We start from the raw sequence: 24,711 nt of genomic DNA on the forward strand, positions 1-24,711 counted from the left end.
AAAATATGTATCTCCCTTGAACACAGTCTTAAAAACCTGGTGATATTTCTGTGACATCATTGCCATTACTCTAATTAACTTTATAGAAAACTTACAAGTTTAGTCCAATCTCTTTAAAGAACAGTGAGTCTCTTTAAATACTGTTGACAGAAATAGAAAATGTACAGGGACAGGAAGGTTTTAGGTTACCAATACCTTTCTTGATCCAGCAGGTTTCTTTGCGCTTACCCCCTTTATTTAGAGTAAATATGAGGAGAGAATGGAATCCATGCAAAAAAGGATCAGAGAAGCACTGTATCTTGTAGTGCTTACAGGTGGCTGGAAATGAATGAGGAGAAGAATCCATAGACTTTGTAATAAAGCAATGGTTTTAATTTCTTACTTGGAAATATTCAAATAGAGGAAATATTCAAATAAATATTCAATAGACATTGCAGAGTAGACCTTGTAATACACTTAGAGCAGAGATCAGCAAATTTCCTCTGTAAAAAGCCAGATAGTAAATATTTTGGGGCTTTGTGGGTGAGTCGTTCTCTGTTGCAACTCCTCAACTCTGCAATTGTAGTGTGAAAGAAGCCAGAATCGACAGGTCAATGAATGAGCCTGGCTGTGTTCCAGTAAATCTTTATTTATGGTCACTGAAATTTGAATTTCGTGTCATATCCATATGTCACAAAGTATTCCTCTTTTGATCACCACCACCCCCACCCCCTGTGATTTAAAACTATAAAAGCTATTCTTAGCTCACAGGCTATACAAAAATGGTTGACGGGCGGCTGTTTGCTGACTCCTACATCTCAGTTACTGATACGCTAACCAAGAAAGCATGTAACAGTGGTGGAGTAGAATGTCTGTCTTATGGCCTGATGTGCTTTTTAAGCCCTCCTTAATATCAAGAGGAACTAAAAAATATAAAATATGCTTTACCTTCGAGGCAAGATGAGAGAAATAAAGTAGTTGATATGAGAGAATGTGTATTAAGACTCAGTGGAGTTGGAGTTAGACCACTCTATTCTTAGGAATTTGCTAAAAACATAAAAACAACACCATAAAGTTCAGCAGGCACAGTTCCTTGGATTCAGAAGTAGGAAGAATACAGTACCCAGTGAGGATGTCTTCCGGATTTAACTGCAGAGCTCTTTGAAGATTCTAAATCCATCAGAATCCAGCAGTATAATTTTGTGAGACATTTCTTATATGGACATCTGAGAATGTTCCCACTTATAAGTATAGAGGAAAATAAAATGAAAGAACCTTTAAAGAAACCAGGTATGTTTTATTGGCTCTTGCTGAGACAAATTTCTTGGATCTGTTACCCAGAGACAAGCTTAAGTGAGGAAACATTGCTACTTAATTTAACCGGCATTTTTAGGATTTCGTATTGGCAAGATATTTGGAAATGTTGCAAAATACAAAATATTTTCAGATATTTGATCCAGAAATGTAGACTGGGATTTTGCCAAGCCTGTTCTATGCAGCATGGTGAGAATGCTTCTTCCGTCTTCTAGAGCACGTGAACAAAATTGACTAGCTTAGAAGGAAACATCCCAATCAAGGAAATCGCTAATATTGTAAAGAACAGAGAAATTTTTCTTGAACCAGATAAATCAAATTTGATGATTAGGTGGGAGAAATGCAGCATCAGAAGAGGCAGAATCAATTGTTGGAAGTAGCTCAAAATGAAGCTGACTTGGACAGAATTCTATGGGGCAAAAGTTTTATTTCCGTTTATTTTTTCCCATGCATATAAACAAGATGGGTTGATGGATGGATAGATGGAGAGACGTGTGATAAAGGAAATAGAGCACTGTGCTAATTGCAGAATTTACGTGGGGGGTATATGATGGTTTACTCTACAATTTTTTAAAAAGTATTTATTTATTTATTTGACTGTGCCGCATCTTAGTTGTGGCACGTGGGATCTTTGTTGCCGAGTGTGCGATCTTTAGTTGTGGCGTGTGGAATCTAGTTCCCTGACCAGGGATCGAACCCGGGCCCCCTGCATTGGGAACACAGAGGCTTAACTACTGGATCACCAGGGAAGTCCCTAAAAGTTTTATTTCAGTGAGTTCAAATGGAGTTTGTTTTTTAATTTTAAACCTCCTTTTTTGAAGATGAATTTTGCTGTATCCATTTGCTATCAAGAGAGACATTAATTTTAGAAAATACAACTTTTGTCATACTGATTTTCTTTTTTTTTTTCCTGTTCGTGGATTTTTGTTTGCTGCTTTATAAATGGGAAAACTTGAAAGATGCTGGATGCCTTAAAGTTGCATGGCTTCATTTGAAACCAATAGTAGACAATATTTTAAAATAAAATTGGTTGGTAAATTTGTGTTGTTTGATATACCCAAGCAGGTTGAGATTACTTCTGTGAGCCTTAATAAATAACTTTCTAATGCTAAACTAACAAAGTGACTTGAGATCTTTTAAAAGTACTTTAGGGGCTTCCCTGGTGGCGCAGTGGTTGAGAGTCCGCCTGCCGATGCAGGGGACACGGGTTCGTGCCCCAGTCCGGGAAGATCCTACATGCCGCGGAGCCTGCGCACCTGGAGCCTGTGCTCCGCAACAGGAGAGGCCACAACAGTGAGAGGCTCGCGTACCGCAAAAAAAAAAAAAAAAAAAGAAAAAATGCCTTAAAATATAAGCAAAAGTTTTACAGTTCTCCTCTTCTTACATTTCTTTCATTTGGGGGGAAAATAAACTTACCTCTGTGACTTAACTATGAAATTTACATTTCTGATTGGCTAATGAGCTAGAGTGAAATTAGGGAAACTTGGAATCTTTCAATTTGAAAACCAGAAGACATAATGGACAGTGCTTTGTTTTTGACTGGAGCTGATGCATTCTCTTGTGTTTTACTCTTTTTTCAGTGAAACCAGCAGTGTGTGTAGCAGCAGTGACACAGGGCTCTTTACCAACGATGAAGGACGGCAAGGTAATCTTGATTCCAGCTTTGGGACATTGGTTCAGTGTTTCTGGGAAGATTCTAGTGGTTCTAGGAGTGCCTCACAGAGAATATGATGTTAGTCTATGAAAGTGGTTTTCAAACTTTAGGGCATAAAAGCCACATGGGGGAACTGTTAAAACTGCAAGTTCCTGAGCTCCTGGAAATCAAACTGGTCTAGAGTTGGCCCCTGGAATCTGCATTTTCCACAAGCACCTGTGGTGATTTTTGTGCAGGTAGTTCAGACTTTGAGAATCATTGATCCAGGGGGGTTATAGTGTCAAAGATGGAACTTTGGGAAGTTGCTTTTTATTAAAACCAAAAAATAACCTTATGTATTACTGGATGTTAAGACATTCTTATTTTCACATATGGAGGATTTATTTTTTTAACCTTATTTATAAGTGGCCATAGTGTTCTAGGTGAATATATTATAGAAATTCTTTCTGAAGTTTAGTAGAGAGCACTGTGAATAAGGCTGGTGTATGTTAATTATCAGTTTTTTATTTTTACTATTTAAACAGTAATTTGATCCTGTCCTCTACACTTGCTTAGTGCCACAGTAAGTGTGTACTAATAAGAATTTCTTAAAGCTTCTTTGGACTGTAGTTTTCTTAATCTAAATAAGGGGTTTGTAGATCTTCTGAAATCCAGTGATTTTTCTCCAAGGGTTAAGTGATTGAAGGACAGAGACATGGCTACATGTCTAGGTTGATCCAGATAGGCTCCTTAGTAACTGAAGGGATCCTGGGACAGTGAGACTTAGGTTCCAAGTCCTAATTTTGGAGAGAGGCGGTGGGGAGGTGTCTCACCCATGCCTCAGAGTTGTGGGCATAGATGGAGTTCTTGAGCTTCCTACTATAATGGAGGCTGTTGTGAGTACATTTCTGTTCCTTTCTGATTCCGAGGGAGCTCGATGTCATTAGAAGCTGTGTGTATATACTCCCCGGTGGGCTCTAGCTAGGGTCTTGATTCTCTTATCTCGTACCAGGAAAGTCTGGTTGTCTTTCCATGGATGAACTGGAGCATACTTTCAGAATTACTTTTTCTTTGCTTTTACTACAGTATCCTAATGCATCTCTTAAAGTTTATGATGTGTATACAGGGGTGTAAGAAAGTGTGGACCTATTACAACCAATTAAGTTGTGGGCCTTTGGAAAGCCTTCCACTGATAAGGAATCCTTGGTATATTATGGAAGGTTGTAGAATGTTTTATAGCCCCAGCTTTCCTCTTTGTCTCTGCCTCAACTTCACACATTTTGGTGATATTTAGATACTTAGAGTTCTCAGCACAAAGCTATGTTACTTCCTGCTTCTATGTCTTTGTTTATGTTCGTCTCTGTGCCTGAAATCTCATCTTCACCTTTCCTTGAATGGCTGGTCATCCTCCAAGACAGTTCTCATTTTGCTCCTCTGGGGCATATTTATGGACTACATCTGTGAGTTTTCTTGCTCTCAATTTCTTGTTGGGTTTGGCCAATAGGAGGCAACAGCAGAAGTATGGAGGGAGGAAGGTGAAAGAGATTGGGTGTATTAGTCAAGTTTTTATTATGCTAATACTGCTTAACAACCCCCAGATTTCAGTGGTTTACTACATTTATTTCTTGCTATGGGGCTGGGGGTTGGCTGTGGGTCAGCTGATCTTGCCTGGGCTCAGCCTGTCTCCAGGCTTCAAGTTAGGTTTGTATCTACTCATTGTTTTCTTATTCTGGGACCTAGGCTAAAGGAGCAATGGCTGTGTGGCATGGACTTCTTATGGCAGAGGACATAAATGCCAAGTGACCAAACCAGACCATGCATGAATATTGAAAGCTTTTGCTTGAATCACATCTGCTAGTGCTTTACTACCTAAAGCAAATCAGATGACTGAGCTCCATGTCTGTGTCCGTGGAATGAGGAAGTGTGCTCTGCCTCAAGGGGAAGGCTCTGTGGAATCCCAGGGCAAAGGAAAAGGGTGTGGATGTATCATTCTATTATAGTGAGGTAATAAAGAGTTGGAAACAGTAATGCAGTGTTGGATTAGAGCTGTCCCTGGCTCCCTTTCTGTTGGACTGCTGGTTGGTAGGGGTTGTGTTCTCCTGCTGAAGGCTACCTCTCCTCTTTGGGCCCTTCTCCTATAACCACAGTTCTCTCTCTGTGCTCTGGTAACCATTCTATCCCCTTGCTTCTTCAGATCTAGGAATGGTAAAGACTCCCTGCTCTGCTGGCTCCGAATGCTTCAACATCCCTTTGGCTTCTCTTAGTACTGTCTATACCTTTCTACCACAATAAGTAACATATTGCCTGGCATATAGTAAGCTCTTAACAAATAATTATTGGGGAACCCAGATAAGGGGAAAATTCTCCTTTTTCTCCCTCAAACAGAAGTGTACATAGAACCTCAAATTATAAAACAACTAAACTTATTTTGGTTAAAGCAAGATCCTAGAGGAGCAGGAGGTCTGGAGCCTGATCCACTCAGCCTCTTCCTTATTCTCTGGCAGCACTCTTTTGAGGAGCTCCTGCATTAGGCATCCTAGTGAACCCAGGTTGAAGACTACTGGTCTAGATGAGATCTCACGAGGTTCCTTCCAGTTCAGTGAGTCCCTTTCTGTATTCTCAAAAATCTTGAGTGAATGCTTGAGAACCAAAAAAAAGAAAATTCCTGTATAGTCTGACATTTGTCATCAGAAAATATGATCTAGCTAAATAATACTATTTTAATAAATGGCCTGAGAAATGCTTATGAATAGGAAGGAATTAATATATTGACTTGCAGTGAAACTAATCATGGTTAATTCTGATGTCTGTCTTTAATTCATCCTTGTACCTGGTTTGGTGAGATGCTTTTAGAGTAGTGGTTCTCAAAGTATGGTCTCCAGACCAGTTTAGCATCACTAGGGAACTTGCTAGAAATGAACATTTTTGGTCCTGTGTAGGCCAGAATCAGAAACTTTGTGGGTAGGGCCCAACAGTCTGTGTTCCAGCAACCCTTCCCAGTCCTTTTGACGCACACTAAAGGTTGAGAACCACTGTTTTAGACAAACAGCCTGTTGATGTGTGTTTTTATAAGGGAACACTTGGAGCAACTTCTTTAGTGGCTTCTTTCCCCTTTTAGAGATCTCTGCAGTGATTTAAGACTTATCATTCTCCTGGGTGTTAGTGGTCCATGAAACTGATACTTCATGAAATTAGCATGGCCTGAGCAGCTTCCTTGAGATCCAGTACCCATTAGAAAATGAATGCAATATGAACTCTTTAGATGTTCTAGTAATAATTTCCTTCATCCTTGCTGTTTTGAAAGGGGTGTGGGGTAGCAGACATAAAGTTACCCATCTTACTCTTTGTGGGCAGGAATAAGCTCTTTGGGAAATTGAGATGCTATCATTGTAGCCAGTAGAAAGAAGTTTGAACCAAGAGTCTGGGCTATATGGGTCTAGTCTTGACTTTGTCAATAATCAAAAGTATGGCCTTGGGCAAATAGTATAACTTCTTGACAAGCCTTGGGGGCTTATATTGTCTTTGTGGTTAGTTTTTTCCTGGTAGCTTGGATTGCTACTGTCAAGATGATTTTGTGTCCCATTAATGAGACATCAAGGAAGAAACAAGGTATGGATACACATTCTTCATTCACCTATTATGAGAAATACAAATATCGCAAGAAATTCTTCAGGAATAGCTAGTTTTGAATTGAGAAACATTTGTGGGCTTTGAACCTCCAAGTTCATTTTTACCACTTAGAATGGTACATGGGAGGCAGTTTATTTTTGTGTTGAAGGCTTTGGAGTTAGTCAGGTTTGGGGTTGAAACCATGGCTTCATCATTTACTAACTTGACCTTGACTTCTCTGGGCTTTAGTTGCCTAATTGATAAGTTGGAGTTAGTGTAAGGTTTGGAAGAGACAACAAATTTACAGATTTTTAGCATAGATTCTGGTAGGTGGTAAGGACTTAGTAAATGGTAGCTTTATTAGTTTTTACTATCAAAAGCAGTCCAGTGTACCACAGTATGACATTTATGTGGAACTAGTTTGATGTCCCAGTTTTCATCAAAATATGGATCAAGAAGAAGTATCAAAACAATTTTTTTGTATTTTGGCTTTATTTAAAAAGTATAATCAAACCTATAGCACTGAGAAGTCATCTTCCTATTTGGTTTTTCATAGAGCATGTTAAAATTCCAGCTTATGATAGAATCTCTTTACTTTAGGGGATGACGAGCAGAGTGATTGGTTCTATGAAGGAGAATGTGTCCCAGGATTCACTGTCCCTAATCTTCTGCCCAAGTGGGCTCCTGACCATTGCTCTGAAGTAGAGAGAATGGATTCTGGACTGGATAAACTTTCAGATTCCACATTCCTTTTACCTTCTCGGCCAGCTCAAAGAGGTGAGTTCTGAGGAGACCAAAATATACTTCACACTTACATGATTCTTTCTGGGGAGAGTCTTCCCATGGCAAGCATACTCGTGCCTGTAAGCATGCATTACCTATCTGAATTTTAGAACTAGTCCAGGGATTTTTCTAGAAGATTCAAGGGTGAGTCTCAAAGCTTGAGGTTCTCTCCATTCTTACCTAAATCAATCCATGGAGACTCTTGGGATATATATTAGCAGGGCGTTCCTTCAGCTTGCTATTGCCATTTGTGCCAGATTTAAGGAACCTAGCAGCCTGTCACTGCTGCTTATCCTGCTGTGAAGCTGATGGGCCACTGAGTGCTCAGTGGAAGCCTGAAGTAGTGGATCTTGGAAGAGAACAGATTTCAGTAACAACACTCACGTACAAGGTATAATGACATTTTAAAAATGGATGATTTAAAAATATTTTAAAAAATATTTTAATAATTCTATTATTGTGGACTGTAACGCAAATACGTATCCTTTCCCTTTGCTTTCCATCAATTATGATGTAGCAAAGTGAAATGGAAAGAGCCTAGGACGGGGAAGGAAATGTGGTAATACTCTGTGGTAATACTGTCTGGTACTGTCTCCCTAGCTCTGTGACTGTGGCAGAGTCACTTCATTTCCTAGGGACATCAGGGTCATCACTTAGGCTATCGTGACATGGAACAAAACTGTTTCAGAGGTTTCCTTTAGCTCTATAAATTTATGATGTGAGGATTCCCAGTAATCAATAATCAACCAGTTAGTCAGTTACCAAGTATATGTTGAGCATCTATTGGTGATCAGAATTACAATAGAACTGTAAATTCCTGTTCTGTAGCATTTCGTTGTGATAAATTTGGGGGATTGAAAGTCCTTCTGAAAAGCAGTTGGTTCTTGGTAATGACGCTTGGCTGAGGCACGTTGTTTGCTACCTCAAAACTTTCATAAACATTTCAGTGACCATTTCTAAAAGTTCTTTATGTGCCACTTAAAGTATATGCAAATAAGCAAGAATAGGAAGAAGAAACGTTAAATGGCCTATAATCCCACACCCAGAGTCACTGATAACATCTTGGTGTGGATTCTTCCAGTTGTCTCTTCTATGTGTAGAACATATACAGCAATTAGAAAAATGGGATTATACTATACATGCTATTTTTAGAATTTTTTAAGATAATAGCTAACATTTAATTTGCAATTAGAAATTGTTGATAATACCTTATATTTGTGTAGTGTTTTCAGTTTATAAAGTACATTCCATGTGCTATTTCATTGAGTCTTCAAAACAGTCCTGTAAAAGAGGACTGAGCCAGTGATTTTTCTTTTTTTATAGATGAGGATGCCTAGGTCAGAGGTAAATGACATGCCTAAGATCATACTACTGGTGACAAAGACATGGGAATAGTAAATCATTGGCAAATAGCCTAGTGATACTAGTTTAAGGGTCATTTTAGTAAGATCTTGGGGAGGAAGGCTTTTGGTGTACTAGAAGCATATCATTGCTAATGAATCTTCTGCATTCAGTTACTGAGGTCTTTCTTCTTTTTTATTTAGGGTACCATGCTCGCTTTAATCGTCTGCCTGGAGCTGCAGCTCGATGCCTCAGAAAGGGGCGAAGAAGGCTTGTTGGGAAGGTGATAGCTGTCATTGTTTTCTAGGCTCACTGGGAAGATAATATTCCCTATAAGATTTGTGTACATTGTTGATAATCAAAGATGCTGCAGAACTCCCTGGGGTTAATTAAGCCAGGTGTATTTTGCAAGCTCACAAGAGTGAACATTATATAGGGCATGAATGGATGCACACATAAAAGATGAAGCTTGATTCATACAGAAGTTCTGACAAAGCGAACACTGTCATGACAGTGTCTGCTGTCTGTAAATCTACAGGCCTGATCTCTGTCTCTTCTACTGTTTTGATTAATCTTATATTATTATTATATAAGTTGAAATACTTTTGGCTTCTTTATGACTCCTTGAATTCATGAATGCTTCTTTTGTTCTAACTTTGGTCTTTTATTCTAGAATTCATTAAAAAAGAAAAAAACTGGGAAAAAAAACCTGTTATCAAATTTCAAAAGCCCCTCCTTGGCCATGAGGGAGGGATATCTACCATTTACTCAGTTCTGCCTTTGCCAGGGACTGTGCTAGGCACTCAGTTCACTTAATCCTCCCAAAAATCTTGTAAAAAATGTGATATTCTCTTTAGAGGATGAGGAAAATGGGTTCAAAGATGTTAAAGAATGTCTGATGTTACCCAGATAGAAGTGGCAAAATATAGGAAATTGAACCCAGGTCTACTTTTTTATCTTTTTCAATTTAAATTTAATTAATTATTTTATTTATTTTTTACTCTGGCTTTGAGATTGAAAATAGGTTAAGGCTGGGGTTCATACCCAGTCAGAGAGGATTGTGGTGGACAAAGAATAAGGACAGGAGAGGCATTCTAGATCATTAATGTGTGTGTTCACTCAGTAAGCATCTAGAGTGCCTATGTGTGTCAGGCTCTATGCCCAGCCAGGTATACAGTGGTCAGACCCACAGTCTGCCTGCCCTCAGGAAGCTACTGTTTCATAGATTAATCCGGGAACTGTTTTCTGCAGAAGAAATGAGGCTGTTTATTTTCAGATGAATTCATATTCTTTTTATCTTTCAATTCAACTTCAACTCTCTAATTAGAAAGACATTTGCTTATTGGAAGAATGATACCTCTTCTTTTGGATTACTCATTTTATAGGCGATAAAATGCTGCATTTGCTATTCTGAGAGCTTATTCTTATGAGGACAGCTAGCAGGGTAGGAATACATGAGGGAGGCAGGAGATTCGGAGTGGGGAGCAGAGCGCTGGTTTGACTTTTTCTCTTTATTGGTTAGGCTTGACAGATGATGATCTCCCTACCACCTACCTTACTTTGTTTCAGCTCCTATAAAATAAGAGCCTTCCGCTTCTATGGAGGTAAATCATTTCATCCTGGAGGCTCCCTTTAGCTTGCATGGAAGGAGAGTAGGGCCTATTGGATGTGTCTTTAATGATTTCAGATGAATAGGATAATATTTACTTGTTTAATTCATCTTCATCACCTTAAAGGGATATTTGTCATTTCTACCAGAGGTCACTGTTCTGCCCCCCTTCTTCTCCCTCCCCCATCTCTCTTCTCTTTTTCTAAATTGTAATCATAAATAATGAGTTTCATTCACAGCTCCCTGCCAGCGAGCTGCTAATTACGCAAAGTACTGCTTGTAATTTACACAGTAATAAACTGTAAATTTAAACATTATGGCACTTTAAGTTAATAATTTTTCTGCTGTAACAAATAGCTCATTTTTCACCCATCTTTTCCTTTGGCCCCATTACCATGGCTTTGTCTGTGACCAGGAGGCATAGGTGTAAGGAGTGAAGAATATGAAGAATACAGTATGTGAAGCCTTTTCATTTAGCTCCAATCCCACCTGAAATCTGACCTCAAATTAATTTTTCTATAGCCAGTTCTGCTAAAATGTGTACCCTAATATTTAGGCTAATCCACACACATAGACAAATGCAGATAATAATGTTTGCTCAGAAACAAATGTGTTTGAGTACCAGGCTTGACATTTTTGACATTCATGTCTATGACTTACGCTCTCTCATCTTAACACTTGCTCATATGCGTGTAACTCTTGCTCCTGTACTGTTGGTACGCATCCCAAGGTTCTGTGATAGATGTTCACTGTAAGTGTACTCACATTAAATGTAGGGTGAGTGCCTTCTGCCATTTTCCAGTTTTTTGGATATGATTAGTTTCTGAATTGCTTGTGGTGTTCTGGATATGATTTCATATTACAATCTTGAGAACCAGAAATTTAAGAAGCAATTTATACAGACTTCTATTTTTACTTTAGGACATGTTTAACGGGCAAAATACAGGGTGACAATTTTTGTAAGTTACAAAAGTCCTTTGACATGTATACATTTAGTTAGTAGATACTTAGGTGTTACCAGTGAGGACTCAGTAAATATACCATTATGAAGGCTCTTGAGGCTAAAACCATATGACTCTAGGGATATTGGTGTGCTGGCCTGTTAAAAATTGGCTGCTGGGCTTCCCTGGTGGCGCAGTGGTTGAGAGTCCACCTGCCGATGCAGGGGACACGAGTTCGTGCCCCAGTCCGGGAAGATCCCACATGCCACGGAGCGGCTAGGCCCGTGAGCCATGGCCGCTGAGCCTGCGCGTCCGGAGCCTGTGCTCCGCAACGGGAGAGGCCACAACAGTGAGAGGCCCGAGTACCGCGAAAAAAAAAAAAAAAAATTGGCTGCTGTTGGATTTTTTTTAAAGTGTTTCTTTTTTTTTTTAATTTTATTTATTTATTTATTTATGGCTGTGTTGGGTCTTCGTTTCTGTGCGAGGGCTTTCTCTAGTTGCGGCAAGCGGGGGCCACTCTTCATCGCAGTGCGCGGGCCTCTCTTGTTGTGGAGCACAGGCTCCAGACGCGCAGGCTTGGTAATTGTGGCTCACGGGGCTAGTTGCTCCACGGCATGTGGGATCTTCCCAGACCAGGGCTCGAACCCGTGTCCCCTGCATTGGCAGGCAGACTCTCAACCACTGCGCCACCAGGGAAGCCCCAAGTGTTTCTATTTTGATACACTTTAATAACTCTAAGAGGTATTACTCACTATATTAAAATACTGTATATAGTAAAAAAAAAATGTTTATAATGACTTTTTTTTGATCACTAGAGAAAAATAAGTTTATAATAACATACAGTACTTTAACAGTAGAGTCCCACAAAAAGGCGCTGTTGGATTTTAAGATTGACAGTCTGACTTGTGCTTTGGGGTTGCTGGTATAACTATGGGAAAACATGAGCTTGATGACAGATCATACTTACATATTTGTTTCTGTGGTTAGATGACACTGTTATCTTCTTTGCCTTTTCAGGAGTCCAGCATGAGTAATTTGGGTACTGAGAGGATAGGCCACCTCATTAGTGACCCTCGGCAGAAAGAGTAAGTACTTATGTATTTACTGGCTATCTTAGCCTTTTCCTTGAAGGAGGCAGCAGGGGAACGTTTTATGAAAGAACCTAAAAATTCGATTGTAGAGCTGAAAAAGAAGGTTTTAAAGATGGGTACTTTATAACAGTTAAAATGGCTAACACCCTAAACTCATGAGAGTGATTTTTTTTTCCTTTCTAGACTAGTTTTTATTTCTTTGCTATTTATGTCTATAGGTGCTGCATTATAAAAGTAGCCTCCAATAAGGATATTATATTTTAAATTCATTTTTCTGTCTCTTAAAATTTTTTTTGTTCAAAATGGCTGATTGCCTCTGTATTCTCCTATATGGTCTTCCCATTTTTAGACCTCTAGACAGAGAGATATCTTTTTGTTCTAACTACTGTGATAAGTGCCACTGGAAAGCCTATGTGTAGCTATAGGAAAATCATTCCACCCTTTCTTGTGACAGCCTTGTCCCCTAACATGATTGGCTCTTTGGTGTCTCCACTACATGTCATGGTCAGTATCCAGTTATACTCCTATACCCATCCAGCCTGGTTGAAGTTTTAATCTATAAAATAGGCAAGATGTGGTTTATGCCTTTGTTGAATTGGGGATCCTGTTCTTATTGCACAGCTGAGAGTGCATGGGTGTCACACCACCATCTTGAGTTTTTTTAAAAGTGTCTAGTCTTCTACATTCCATTAAAAGGCTTTTTACTTTGAAGAGTTATTTTCTGCAAAAAAGTTCATACACATTTAACATCTCTCTCCTTTTCTCTTCCAACTCCATTTTTTTCCTCATTTCTTTGTCTTCATTAACCCAACATCTTTTTATCTTCTCTCTAATAATGTTCCTACCACTTCTTTTATTGTTTTCTTTGCTCTTATTCTCTCCCTCTCTTTAGTTTCTGGTTACCATCAGCTGGGAAAAGAGAACGAAATCAGGTGAGATTGCTTTTCTTTGTCATCTTTATTTTATCATTTGATTTCCTTTTCTTTAGAAAGAATAAAGCATTGGCTTCTGATTTTCCTCACATTTCTGCTTGTGCACATGAGGTAAGGTTCTTGTTCCTTATGTTATTCTGATTTTCTTGGAGGACTGTTTTCCAAGAATATCTAGTATTCACTGATAAGAACTGTCACTAATTCCCCTTTTTAGTTTCAACTTGTGACCTTCAGTTTATTACTTACAACACATATTTCATAGGAATGCAGTTGTCATTCTGGTTTCGAACTTTGCAGTAAGAAATCAGAATGCATCAGCATCCTGTGCTGAGAAGTACAGTGTTGAATCCTAAACATATGAAGCAGAGGAAGGTAGAGCTACTTTGGGTAAAGTGGGATCGAGGCCTAGAGCCTCTTACTCTTTTACCCTAGCTACCCCTGAGGGGGCCCTTGGCATGTCTAATCCTTTATAGGGGTCATAATTTTAAAATTACTGACAGTGACTCTCAATATGTTCCTTTAACGTTTGAGGCTTTTGAGTTTTGCTGGGAGAGAGGTTGCTTTGCCTTGATGATTAGTTGTAAAATAGATAAAGACTGATAGGTAAAAATTCTCAGGCTTTCTATCGCTCCATCGTTTTTTTGTTTTGTTTTGTTTTGTTTGACTGCTTATTAGCTTGTTAAGTTGATAAACATTTTAGACTTGGAACTTTCATCTTGAAGTTACTGTTTCAAAATGAACTAGAACAGTGGTACACCTAACTGGTGTGTATTTATTATATGATTTTAGATGGCTTGTGGATACAGAATTTTTACTTTAAGTTCCAATAATTTACTTTAGAAACGTGATCATTCTATCAAACTTGTTATTTCATAGAAATATAGTAAGGACAAGGGTGAGTAAAGATAATTGATATGAAGAAAAATATTAAATAAGAAGTAGAGCAGGTGGTGGGCAGATAAAGAGAAAGTCATTAAGGTGGGATGTGAGAGATTGCAGTTTGGGGAACACTAAGCTAGGGTATTAATTGTGTTTGCATCAGAGGATCTAAAGGCAAAGAGACCTGTGATGATCACCTAGTCCAGATCTGTTATTTACAAATGAGATGTGTTATTTACAAATGAGGTTTAAGCTATTTGCCCAAAGTCATACAACATTGAGACTGGAACCTCTATGACAGAACAGTTGCTTAGTTTGTATACTTTTTAAGTCCCTTTGAAATTACCATTTCAGTGTTCTTCTAGTGTTGATATATATTTACTTCTCAAATTTTGGGGAAGGAGTACTTATTGTGGAAAAAATCCAAAGAAAGGTAGCCAACATAAAGTGAGGTACTTTTATTACAGTGTCCTAGTTGATCCTTACAGCCCCCTTTTGAGGTGAATAGGTGTTTTACAGATGAGAAACTGAAATAACTTGTTAAACCGAAAGTAATATTTTATGTAGCCCTCACAATAATCCCATAAAATAGGTAAGACAGATAGTGATACGTCTATTTTACAGATGAGGATAGTAAAGGTCAAAGAGATTTTGTGGTTTTTTAATATATGGCAACTCAGTTGTAGGCTGGAACTAAACGTTGGGTATTCTAATTCTTAATCTAGTTCTGTTTCCACTACACTGCTGCTGGTATGTGCTAACCAGTTATTCACTGGAAACATCTGCCAGGATAAGGAAATGAAAAGGTAATTTCATGCTAGTATTCTTGGGAACAAGGGCTGATAATCAGTAGGCATGAGTTCCCTTTATGTTAGTTAGAAAGTACTATCTTTTGCCATTTAAGTAATTATTGTGTATCAGAAGTTTTTGAAAAATTGTTGCTTACCAAGGAATAGTCTGTTTTTTGAGGCGTGCTAGATCAGTTATGCTACATTCTTGGGTACACTGTTGAATATGCACAACTTTATTGAATGGTGTCTGTGTATGGCAAGAGAGTTGAACAGTGAAAGGGCAAAAGTAAGCAAGTAGCAGGTAGCCCTTTAGGATCAGGTCTGTTTCATATAAGCCATACTGAAATAATCTCATTTATTCCTGCAGTTTAATCCTCTTTCTCCCCTTTACTCCCTGGATGTTCTTGCTGATGCTTCTCACCGAAGATGTTCACCAGCACACTGCTCTGCCAGGTAATTGTCTTCGAGTGACTTCTTTTCTAGATGATACTATTTCCTTTGTATAACACTTTGCAAATTAGAGTATGTTAGTGTATACTATCCAATTTGATCTTTTCAACAACCTTTTGAGGTCAGTAGTTGTTTTATAGGTGCAGAAACTGAGGCAGAGTGTTGAAGTTCTCTCCTTTGGTCACATGGCTAGGATGTGATTTAAATCTCAACTTTGACCTAAGTTCTGGCTCCTATTCCGTATTCCTTCTCCTAGAAGCCCCTTCCTCAAAGAACATTATTAATAGTCCTTGCCATGACCTGCAAAACCCTGCATGATCTGACTCCTGCCTTCATGTCCAGCCTCCTTTCATAGACTTTGTCCTCCTCATGGGGAAGAGATCCAGCTGCGCCAGGGAGCTCCATTTTGTTCTTCAAAAATTGCAACCCTTTCCTGCCGCTGAACCTTCACACGTGTTCCCTTTGCCTGGACTGCCTTCTTAGAGCTCTTCCCGTGATTGGCTCCTTCTCACCTCAGCTCAGGCCACCTCCTCAGGGAGGACCTCTCAGACCGCCCTGTCTAAAGGGGCCACCTGTGCCACTCACCATTCATTATCTCTTTCCTTTAGAGCTTTAGTCACAGTCTGAAATGACTTTGTTTATTGTTTTTTTTTTTCTTCCTACTTCCCCCCCAGTTTCTCATTAGAATATAAGCTTCTAGGTTCTGGGACCTTGTCTTGTTCCCTGATATGCCCCCAGTACCTAACACAGTGTCTGGCACTTACTGGGCATTCAGTATATATTTGTCAGAAAGAATCCTGCACCTGCATAGCAGAATGAAACCAGTGCCTCTGAATATAAATTCTCTTAAGTTGGGTGACATGCAGAGTAAATATGGTTTCAGTGATGGCATGCCCTAGCAGGTTTTTGTGCACAAGGAGCAACTAATAGGCTGAACCATAGAACTTTTATTACTTCTAGTGGCACAAAGAATTTTTTTCCAAGGTTCTGATGATTTTTTTTTTCTGTTTTTCTTCCTAACATATTCTTAAGTGGATATGTTCATAGATTTGGGGTAAAGGCTGCACAAAGAAATTATTCTTTCATGGATACAGTTAGAACTTCTGCTGTGGGCTGTAATAATAAACTCTGCACTATAACCTACTGCCTAGCCTTCTACTGGAAAAGTAGTATTTCAATAGGGAAAGTCATTTGAAAAGAGAGACTATCACACATGGTGTTAACTAAGAACTTGGAGGATTAGGGGATCTTAATAAATTGCTGTAAGGCCTTTTCTTTAGTTGCATGCTGTTTAGTCATCATTCATTCATCATTTGCTGACTCCCTACTGTGTGCCAGGCACTTTGTTTAGGTACTGCCCCTATCTATCCTCATGAGCTTCTATCCTCATGGGAAGGTCAGGTGTGGAAATGGAGAACTACAATTTGTAGTGACAAGTGCCTAAAGGTGTGCACCAGAGTGATAGCAGCACAGAGGAGCAGCTCCTCACTCAGGCTCAGGGAGCTTTTCTTAGAGGTGGTGGTGCTCAGGCTGTCTTGGAAGATGAGATTTCAATCCATACGAAAGCAGTCCTCCAGCTATTTGTCTTTTTTTTTTTAACATCTTTATTGGAGTATAATTGCTTTACAATGTTGTGTTAGTTTCTGCTGTATAACACAGTGAGTCAGCTATACGTATACATATATCCCCATATCTCCTCCCTCTTGCGTCTCCCTCCCACCCTCCCTATCCCACCCCTCCAGGTGGTCACAGAGCACTGAGCTGATCTCCCTGTGCTATGCGGCTGCTTCCCACTAGCTAGCTATTTTACATTTGGTAGTGTATATAAGTCCATGCCACTCTCTCACTTCATCCCAGCTTACCCTTCCCCCTCCCTGTGTCCTCATGTCCATTCTCTACATCTTCATCTTTATTCCTGTCCTGCCCCTAGGTTCTTCAGAACCTTTTTTTTTCTTTTTTTTAGATTCCATATATATGTGTTAGCATACGGTATTTGTTTTTCTCTTTCTGACTTAGAGTCTGCAGACTCTAGGTCCATCCACCTCACTACAAATAACTCAATTTCGTTTCTTTTTATGGCTGAGTAATATTCCACTGTATATATGTGCCACATCTTCTTTATCCATTCATCTGTCGATGGACACTTAGGTTGCTTCCATGTCCTGGCTATTGTAGATAGTGCTGCAGTGAACATTGTGTTACAAGCCCCTTTTTGTTTTTGTTTTGTTTGTTTTTTTAATAAATTTTTAAATTTTATTTTTATTTTTGGCTGCGTTGGCCCTTCATTGCTGCACGCAGGCTTTCTCTGGTTGGGCTCAGTAGTTGTGGCTTGCGGGCTTAGTTGCTCCACGGCACATGGGATCTTCCAGGACCAAGGCTCAAACCTGTGTCCTCTACATTAGCAGGTGGATTTTTAACCACTGCGCCACCAGGGAAGCCCCATCTTTTTGAATTACGGTTTTCTCAGCGTATATGCCCAGTAGTGGGATTGCTGGGTCATACGGTAGTTCTGTTTTTAGTTCTTTAAGGAACCTCCATATTGTTCTCCATCGTGGCTGTATCAATTTACATTCCCACCAACACAGCTGTTTGTCTTAATACCAAATAAAATCATGGCTGTGTGTGGTCTTTGGAAGGACTGTATAAGTAACACCATGTCATGTCAGATGCTGAAAGTGTATTATTTGCCTTTCTCCCTTTACCTTTGCTGCCTAGAACTGTGCTGTGCTGAGATTGGTATCCATGCTTTTATCAGGTTTCCTGTTGCCTTTAAGGCCTTATCCTGGTTGGAGTGGGTGTGAGCTTCTTGTTTCTTTGTGTATCTCATTACCCACATCATTATCTTCGTTCTTTTACCAGCAGTGCTGGTGGCTGGACTTGGAAACATAAGGAAGCCTAGGCTGTGTTTCTGGTGCACTCAGCTCTAGGGAAATATTGCTTATTGCTTCAGACCATTGCTGAAAGCAAGATGAGAGAATGTGGGCAATTATAGCTCATCCTTGTCCTGCCTGACATCATTCCTGGGCCAGTGGATACAAAGTAGGTTGCAAACATGAAGGTTCTTTGGGGTAGAGGGAAGAAGTTTAAAAAATTTTTAAATGTATTTTAAATAAATACAGTTACTTATTATCATCCTTAAAATTTTTTTTTGCTTTCAGTTGTACATATATTAGTCTAGCAGCACATATTTTTGTTTTATGTGTGTGTGTTACATATATAAGGAGGGTTTGTTCAGATTTTTTCCTGGTGAGGGTGCACAATCAATGGTTTGGCAACCCCTGATCTGTGGGAAATGGTCAGCACAAGTGACCTATGCAGGTTTTAGGAAATGTGGATGATGGTCTCACTTAGCCCTCGGGGCTCCCTGTTTTCCCTAATAGCAGGGTCCCTGCCCGCTAAGTAGTCAGTAGAGAAGGAGCAGTCTAGCTCCAGTGTGGCTGACTGATGAGATCAGATTCACAAGTGGATGGTGGGCTTTGTAAAGAGTGGACTGTTTAACAAAGCCTGGCACCTAGGAAGGAATGTTAAAGAGTGCTGGTGGTAGGGAAGAGGCAGGTGAATGACCGTATGAAAAACTGTTTCGAATGGAAATTTTATCTTTTTCTTATTCTATTTTATTTGTAGTAGGAAAAGATTTCTTTCAAAGCATCTGGGCAGCATTGGGAATTTCATACCCATTATTAGAACGATTTGTGTGTGTGTGTGTGCGCGCGCGTGTGTGTGTGTGTGTGTGTGTGGTGACTATGTTATCATTAGGGGTATAATTTTATTTTGCGAAGAGAGAAGTGTTTCCTGTTTTATCACAGCTTTCCCCGAGGAGGGCTGGTGTATTAATTTGCTGTATTGCCTCCTGGCTGTTCCCAGGCTGTTTTTCCTCTTCATCATGGAATTTTTAATGGCCCTACTGCCTCTTGGGAAGCATGTGAGGAAGAGTTCCTTGGGGAGTGCTTCCCTTTTTTCACGTGCCTATAATTACTCTCCTGTAAGAGCACAAAGAGTTTGATAATCATGCCTGAACGGTGAAGATTTCCTCCTTTCGGGTTACTGAGCTGAGGCTGCCTGCTGCCTGGACATGGCCAGTTCCACTCCCCCAAACCCTCAGCTGTGTGAGAGGGAGTGCTCCTCAACAACCTCCTTCCTCACTGCTGGAGCCTTAACACAGCTCTGGTTCTCTGAGTGAGGCCTGGGGACCGCTGGGGGGCGATGAGTGACCTCAAGGTACTCTCTTGTTTAGAATTTCATTGCTATAAACAAAGAAATAACAGGACCTTGATTTTAAGAGAACGTTTGATTGATGTGTCATTTTAATACAGCCCACATGGCAAGTGCAATGAGAGCGAGTCTTTGTACCACCTAATCGATTTGTGGGGCTAAGCGGTTTTCAGAAGTGCCACTCTAGAAATAAGTAAGTTTGGTGGTTTTCATCCCTGGCTGTACTCTTGAATCACCTGAGAAGCTTTAAAAAATATATCCATGCTGGGCCACCAGGTCCCAAGATTCTGATTTAATCGGCCTGGGATGAGGCCCAGGCATTAGCAGTATTTTGAAGCTCCCAGGTATCTCTAATATACAGCCAGCGTTGGGAACTATCACCCTAAATGCATGTGGTTTTATGACTGGTGCTTTGTAATTTGCTTAGCAGGAAATCCCATTTCATAATTGGTATGAGCTCTGTGCTTTGCTGTTCTGAGCACAGTTCTATATGGGATGTAGAACCCTGGGCTTCATGTAGCTTTGGAGAACTGCTGCAGGTGAGGAAGAGAGTGCTAGGGTCTAGTGCAGTGCCCAGCACATAGTGATTAACAAATGGGCAGAGTTGGTGGGTGGGTGTGTGGGTAGTGGGCAGGGTACCCAGATGAAATTCGTAAACCAGCTGTTTTGGTTTGGTTGTTTTGGTTGCTGGTATTGGGCTGTTGCTATTAAAGTAGTAAGACTTGGTTCCGGTATTAAGGATTGCTGCTGCTCCAACAGCAGATGGTGTGATTGGTGTTCTGGTAGAGGCGGTGGTATTGCTGTCAAGGACACAGTCATGGAATGGTAATAAGGAACTAGTGCTGTAGGCAGCTTTTCCCAAAATGAGAGATTTATTGATTGTGAAGGATAGCTTTTTTTTTCTTTTTTAACCATTATTGTCTTAGAAAACCATAACTGGAACTTATCAATTGCTACATCTCTTTGTGTGATACACAAGTCACCAGTTGTAGTTTTTGAGTATCTTGCGGCAGTTTTGAGTTTTCTCCAACTTTCCTGACGTTTCCTCTATTTTGGGTGGTGACTTGGTAATGTATCATCATTTCCATTTATTCCTTCTTAATCTCATATTAGTGTGAGGCAGACTCAGGTAAGAATCTTGGCTTTACCTGGGTGAAAGACTTAACCTCCCCATACCTCAATTTCCTCACCTTGAAAATGAAAATATTAATATTTTGGGGGCTAGTGGGGCTCAAAATGAAATAATATATTTGAATATTTAGCATACTGGTAGCTAAAATTATTATTTTTGTTATATAGTTACCACCCTACACTGTTCTTAGGATAATTGCAGTTTTACAAACCTTGAGTTGGCTTCCAGAGTTGTTTGCTAATGAGAAGTAGTACAGCTTCCTGAGGTGCTTAAAATGACCTCAGGTAGACTATAAGAGGAGTCATTTGGACAGTGCTGGGTGAAAAAGAGAGACCTTCCTGCCCGATAGAGAGTTGAAATGTGATAGGCTGCACTCATTGTAATTCATTTTATCTGTTCACAAACGTTATGATCTGCGTATCAGAGTTGTGTGCCCAGCTGGCTGTGCCACTTGACAAGGAGTTTCAAAGAGCAAAAAGAAGACTCAATTCATACTGTTTATTTTGACCTTTGGAGCCATAGTAAACAGCCTCAGGTTTTACCTCAGGGCTTGGGGGAAAGAACCTTTTATTAGTCCTCTATCTGTTGGGATGCTGTGATGCACAGCAGCTCTTGCTCACCTCTTTAGTGCCTTGGTTTTGGTCATGTGTTAGAAAATGTTTCTGCTCTAATGTTGTCCATAAGGCTGCCCAATCCTACTGGAATTCCCATTATATAGTACACAGTTCTGGAATCTTTTGTCCGCTGTTGGACAGTCTTGTTTATAGCAGCTCTCAGCCAGCTGGCATCTTACTGCCAGAGTGGAATGATGAAAGCATTTTCTCTCTCTCTGTTTTGCTATTGTAATATACCCATCCTTCCAACTGATGTGAAACTATTCTGTTCCTGTGGGTGACATGAAACAGCTTCATGATATGCTAACCTTGGCCCAGCCAAGGGAAGTAGATTACGGAGAATTTTCAGGTGCTAGTGAGCAGTTTGTCGTAGACTGCTGAGGGTTAGTTAGGTTTGCGTGAAAACACTAGTGGGATTGCTAGGATCTCTTCCTATTAGATAAAGCTCCTTTGTGTCCTCTAATTGTGAGGTCGTTTTCTCTCTCTGGCTGCTTCTAGTGTCAGAAGGCCTGGATCCTCTCATACGTGCAAGTCTGTGAAAATACATTTCCCCTACTGGGTGTTTAATAAATGTCAGTTAAGCCTGAAGGTAAAAATCATATGCGAGGAAGGGATTTCTACATCCTTAGATTTAATCCTCTTTTACCACAATTTACCTTCACACTTCCCTTGTTCCTTGATTACAGCTCAGTGTCTTGTATCTGTTAGTTCTTTATGCATCGGCCTCCCTCACTATGTTGTGAGCTCCTGGTGGACGGGCCCTTGGCTCAGTCATCTTGTATATAACCTCTCCACATCCAGCATAGTGTAGGCTTCCATAAATTTTTGTTAAAAATAATTGAGGTGGGGCTTCCCTGGTGGCGCAGTGGTTGGGAGTCCGCCTGCCGATGCAGGGGACACGGGTTCGTGCCCCGGTCTGGGAAGATCCCACATGCCGCAGAGCGGCTAGGCCCGTGAGCCATGGCCGCTGAGCCTGCGCGTCCGGAGCCTGTGCTCAGCAATGGGAGGGGCCACAACAGTGAGAGGCCCGCATACCACAAAAAAAAAAAAAAAAAAAAAATTGAGGTGAATAGATTAGTAATTAAGGAGAATAATTGGAATATATGATGTATATGACCTATGGTCCTTAGAAATATCAATAATTTTTTCCTGATGTTACTTATTTGTGCGTGCTTAAGGAAAAGTACAGCAAATAAATACCTTTTCCCAATAAATTTTATTTTTATTTCATACCAAAAACTGAACTTTTCAATGAGTTTTTAAAATGAGTGATTTTTGAAGGTGAACCATTCCTTAAATTCGCTTGCCATCGGCAGATAAAGATTGTTTTCTTTCCTTAGGAGTGACTCTAAACATCTTTGTTCTAAATCTAAAGCAGTCACTTCAGTTATTTTTTTGCCAACATTGGTTCTATTAAACATGCATGTATTTCTCAAAGTAAGTTTTTTTTTTGTTTTTGTTTTTCCCTAAAAGTACATTCCTGCCCCAGGGACATAGTGATCTGCCTAGTTTCCTAAGTAACACTGCAGTTTTAACAACTCACCTGATCTTTTCAGTTACCTGCAGTAAAAAATGAAATAGATTTGTTTTGTTTATGTGTGGATATACAGAATACTCTTTCAATTAATTGTTAATCTTCAGCATTCACCTTCACATTTATGAAGTGAATTTACTGATTTTTCCTGAAGTAAGAATTTTTAAAGAGTGTATTTATTATTTTTAATGTTCATTCCACCTCCACCTCCCTAAGTGCTTTTCGGGAAATGCTGCTGAATGTGATGCTTTTAGGGGGAGTACTGCTGACCTGGCATTCATGCTGTGAAAGAAGTAGTGCCCAAAGAGTACTGAGGCCCAGATCAGATGAAACAGAAAAAGAGTGAGCTTCGCTGTCTGTCTTTTCTCTGGGTTCATTGCTTGCATACTGGGGAACAATACTTTTATCTACATTTATATTCATTTAGTCATTCTGTTATTCTTTAAGTTAAATATTTAGATTTGTTTTATGGACTAGCTTGGCTTTGGGAATTTGGTCTATTTTTTTTAGCTCAGTAATTTTCACAGTAGGTAGAAGCTTATGAGAATTACCTGAGGAAGAATTTCAAAATAAACATTACAGATTCTTCTCCCATCCCAGCATGGTGGGAGATGTGTATTTTGTGAAAGTTCCTTACATGATTCTGATAACCATATGCCACTTCAACTGAGAAGGAAGTTTTAACTTGGTAGAGATTTTAGCTTAACTAATACTTAGCCTTTTTTGCCCCTGCATAATTGAAAGGTCCTGTCCCTCCTCACAGAGTACATGGTTCAACACAAAAGCAACTGTGTACTGCTCTTAAAAAGAGTTTTAAAAAATCTAGTTAAATCTTCTGCCGTTCAACCTATAAGGATGGGGGTTTGTGTGTTGGTGAGAAGGGGAAGCTCACACTCTTCTCCTGTCCTTTGTGATGCCTCGCCTGCGTGTTGTCCCTTTTCAGTTTCTGTCTTGTGAGACAGCGACACAGAGTAAAAGAACACAATTTTCTTTTTGTTCTTCAGAATACAAAAAAGTAGTTTAATAACGAAAATAATGTAGTAGTTTATAATAACCAAAATATAAAAGGTCTACAAAAAAGTAACATGATACATTCGTGCCCCGGTCCGGGAAAATCCCACACGCCTCGGAGCGGCTGGGCCCGTGAGCCATGGCGGCTGGGCCTGCACTTCCGGAGCCTGTGCTCCGCAACGGGAGAGGCCACAACAGTGAGAGGCCCACGTATCGCAAAAAAACAAAACAAACAAACAAACAAACAAAAAAAACCCAGTTTATTTTGGGCTTCCCTGGTGGTGCAGTGGTTGAGAGTCTGCCTGCCGATGCAGGGGACACAGGTTCGTGCCCCGGTCCGGGAGGATCCCACATGCCGCAGAGCGGCTGGGCCCGTGAGCCATGGCCGCTGAGCCTGTGCGTCCGGAGCCTGTACTCCACAACGGGAGAGGCCACAGGAGTGAGAGGCCCACGTACCGTGAAAAAAAAAGTAACATGATACAAAAATAAAACAACACGAATTAAAGAAATAACACATTAAACAGAAAGGGAGCCAAGTGGTTAAATACTTCTAAGTGAAAATGGGCGTGGGGATAGTTCAGTCTATTTTTCTTTCCCTTCCTTAATGCTTTATGTCTACAATTTATAGATATGGAATTTTGGGGGATAAACAGAAAATTGGAACTGCCTCTTGAATAGGAAGCTGAGCTGCAGCAGTTGCCTGCCGCCACGCACAGGTCCCCAAAGAACACAAGGGGCCCTTCCAGCCCACACAGAGTGCTCTCCACTCCTGTGCAGGCCTCTCCTAACCTTCTTAATGTGCTGCACAGCACGGCAGGTTCATCTCCTGTCTCCTTTAACCCTCCTGCTCCGAGCA

General features: G+C 40.1%; 1 protein-coding gene across 15 annotated transcripts in view; it reads left to right on the top strand.

The window, feature by feature from the left end:
- GPATCH2L (G-patch domain containing 2 like) overlaps positions 1 to 24,711 on the top strand; it is a 65,744-nt gene that overhangs the window by 13,516 nt on the left and 27,517 nt on the right. For 4 of the 15 annotated variants that reach the window (XM_027120100.1, XM_027120102.1, XM_027120108.1 and 1 more), the window contains exons 3-8: positions 2,874 to 2,938; positions 7,136 to 7,312; positions 8,863 to 8,942; positions 12,227 to 12,294; positions 13,289 to 13,343; positions 15,270 to 15,355. In XM_027120100.1, the coding sequence (XP_026975901.1) occupies positions 2,874 to 2,938; positions 7,136 to 7,312; positions 8,863 to 8,942; positions 12,227 to 12,294; positions 13,289 to 13,343; positions 15,270 to 15,355 (531 nt within the window). Of the gene's footprint in view, positions 1 to 2,873; positions 2,939 to 7,135; positions 7,313 to 8,862; positions 8,943 to 12,226; positions 12,295 to 13,192; positions 13,233 to 13,288; positions 13,344 to 14,836; positions 14,918 to 15,269; positions 15,356 to 24,711 lie in introns of those variants that run through there. The other 11 variants (XR_003435567.1, XR_003435566.1, XM_027120106.1 and 8 more) reach the window with 6 other exon arrangements.

This window comes from Aethalodelphis obliquidens, unplaced genomic scaffold, assembly GCF_003676395.1.
Source record: "Aethalodelphis obliquidens isolate GAN/ISIS:26980383/991018 unplaced genomic scaffold, ASM367639v1 scaffold21, whole genome shotgun sequence".
Taxonomy (NCBI): Eukaryota; Metazoa; Chordata; class Mammalia; order Artiodactyla; family Delphinidae; genus Aethalodelphis; species Aethalodelphis obliquidens.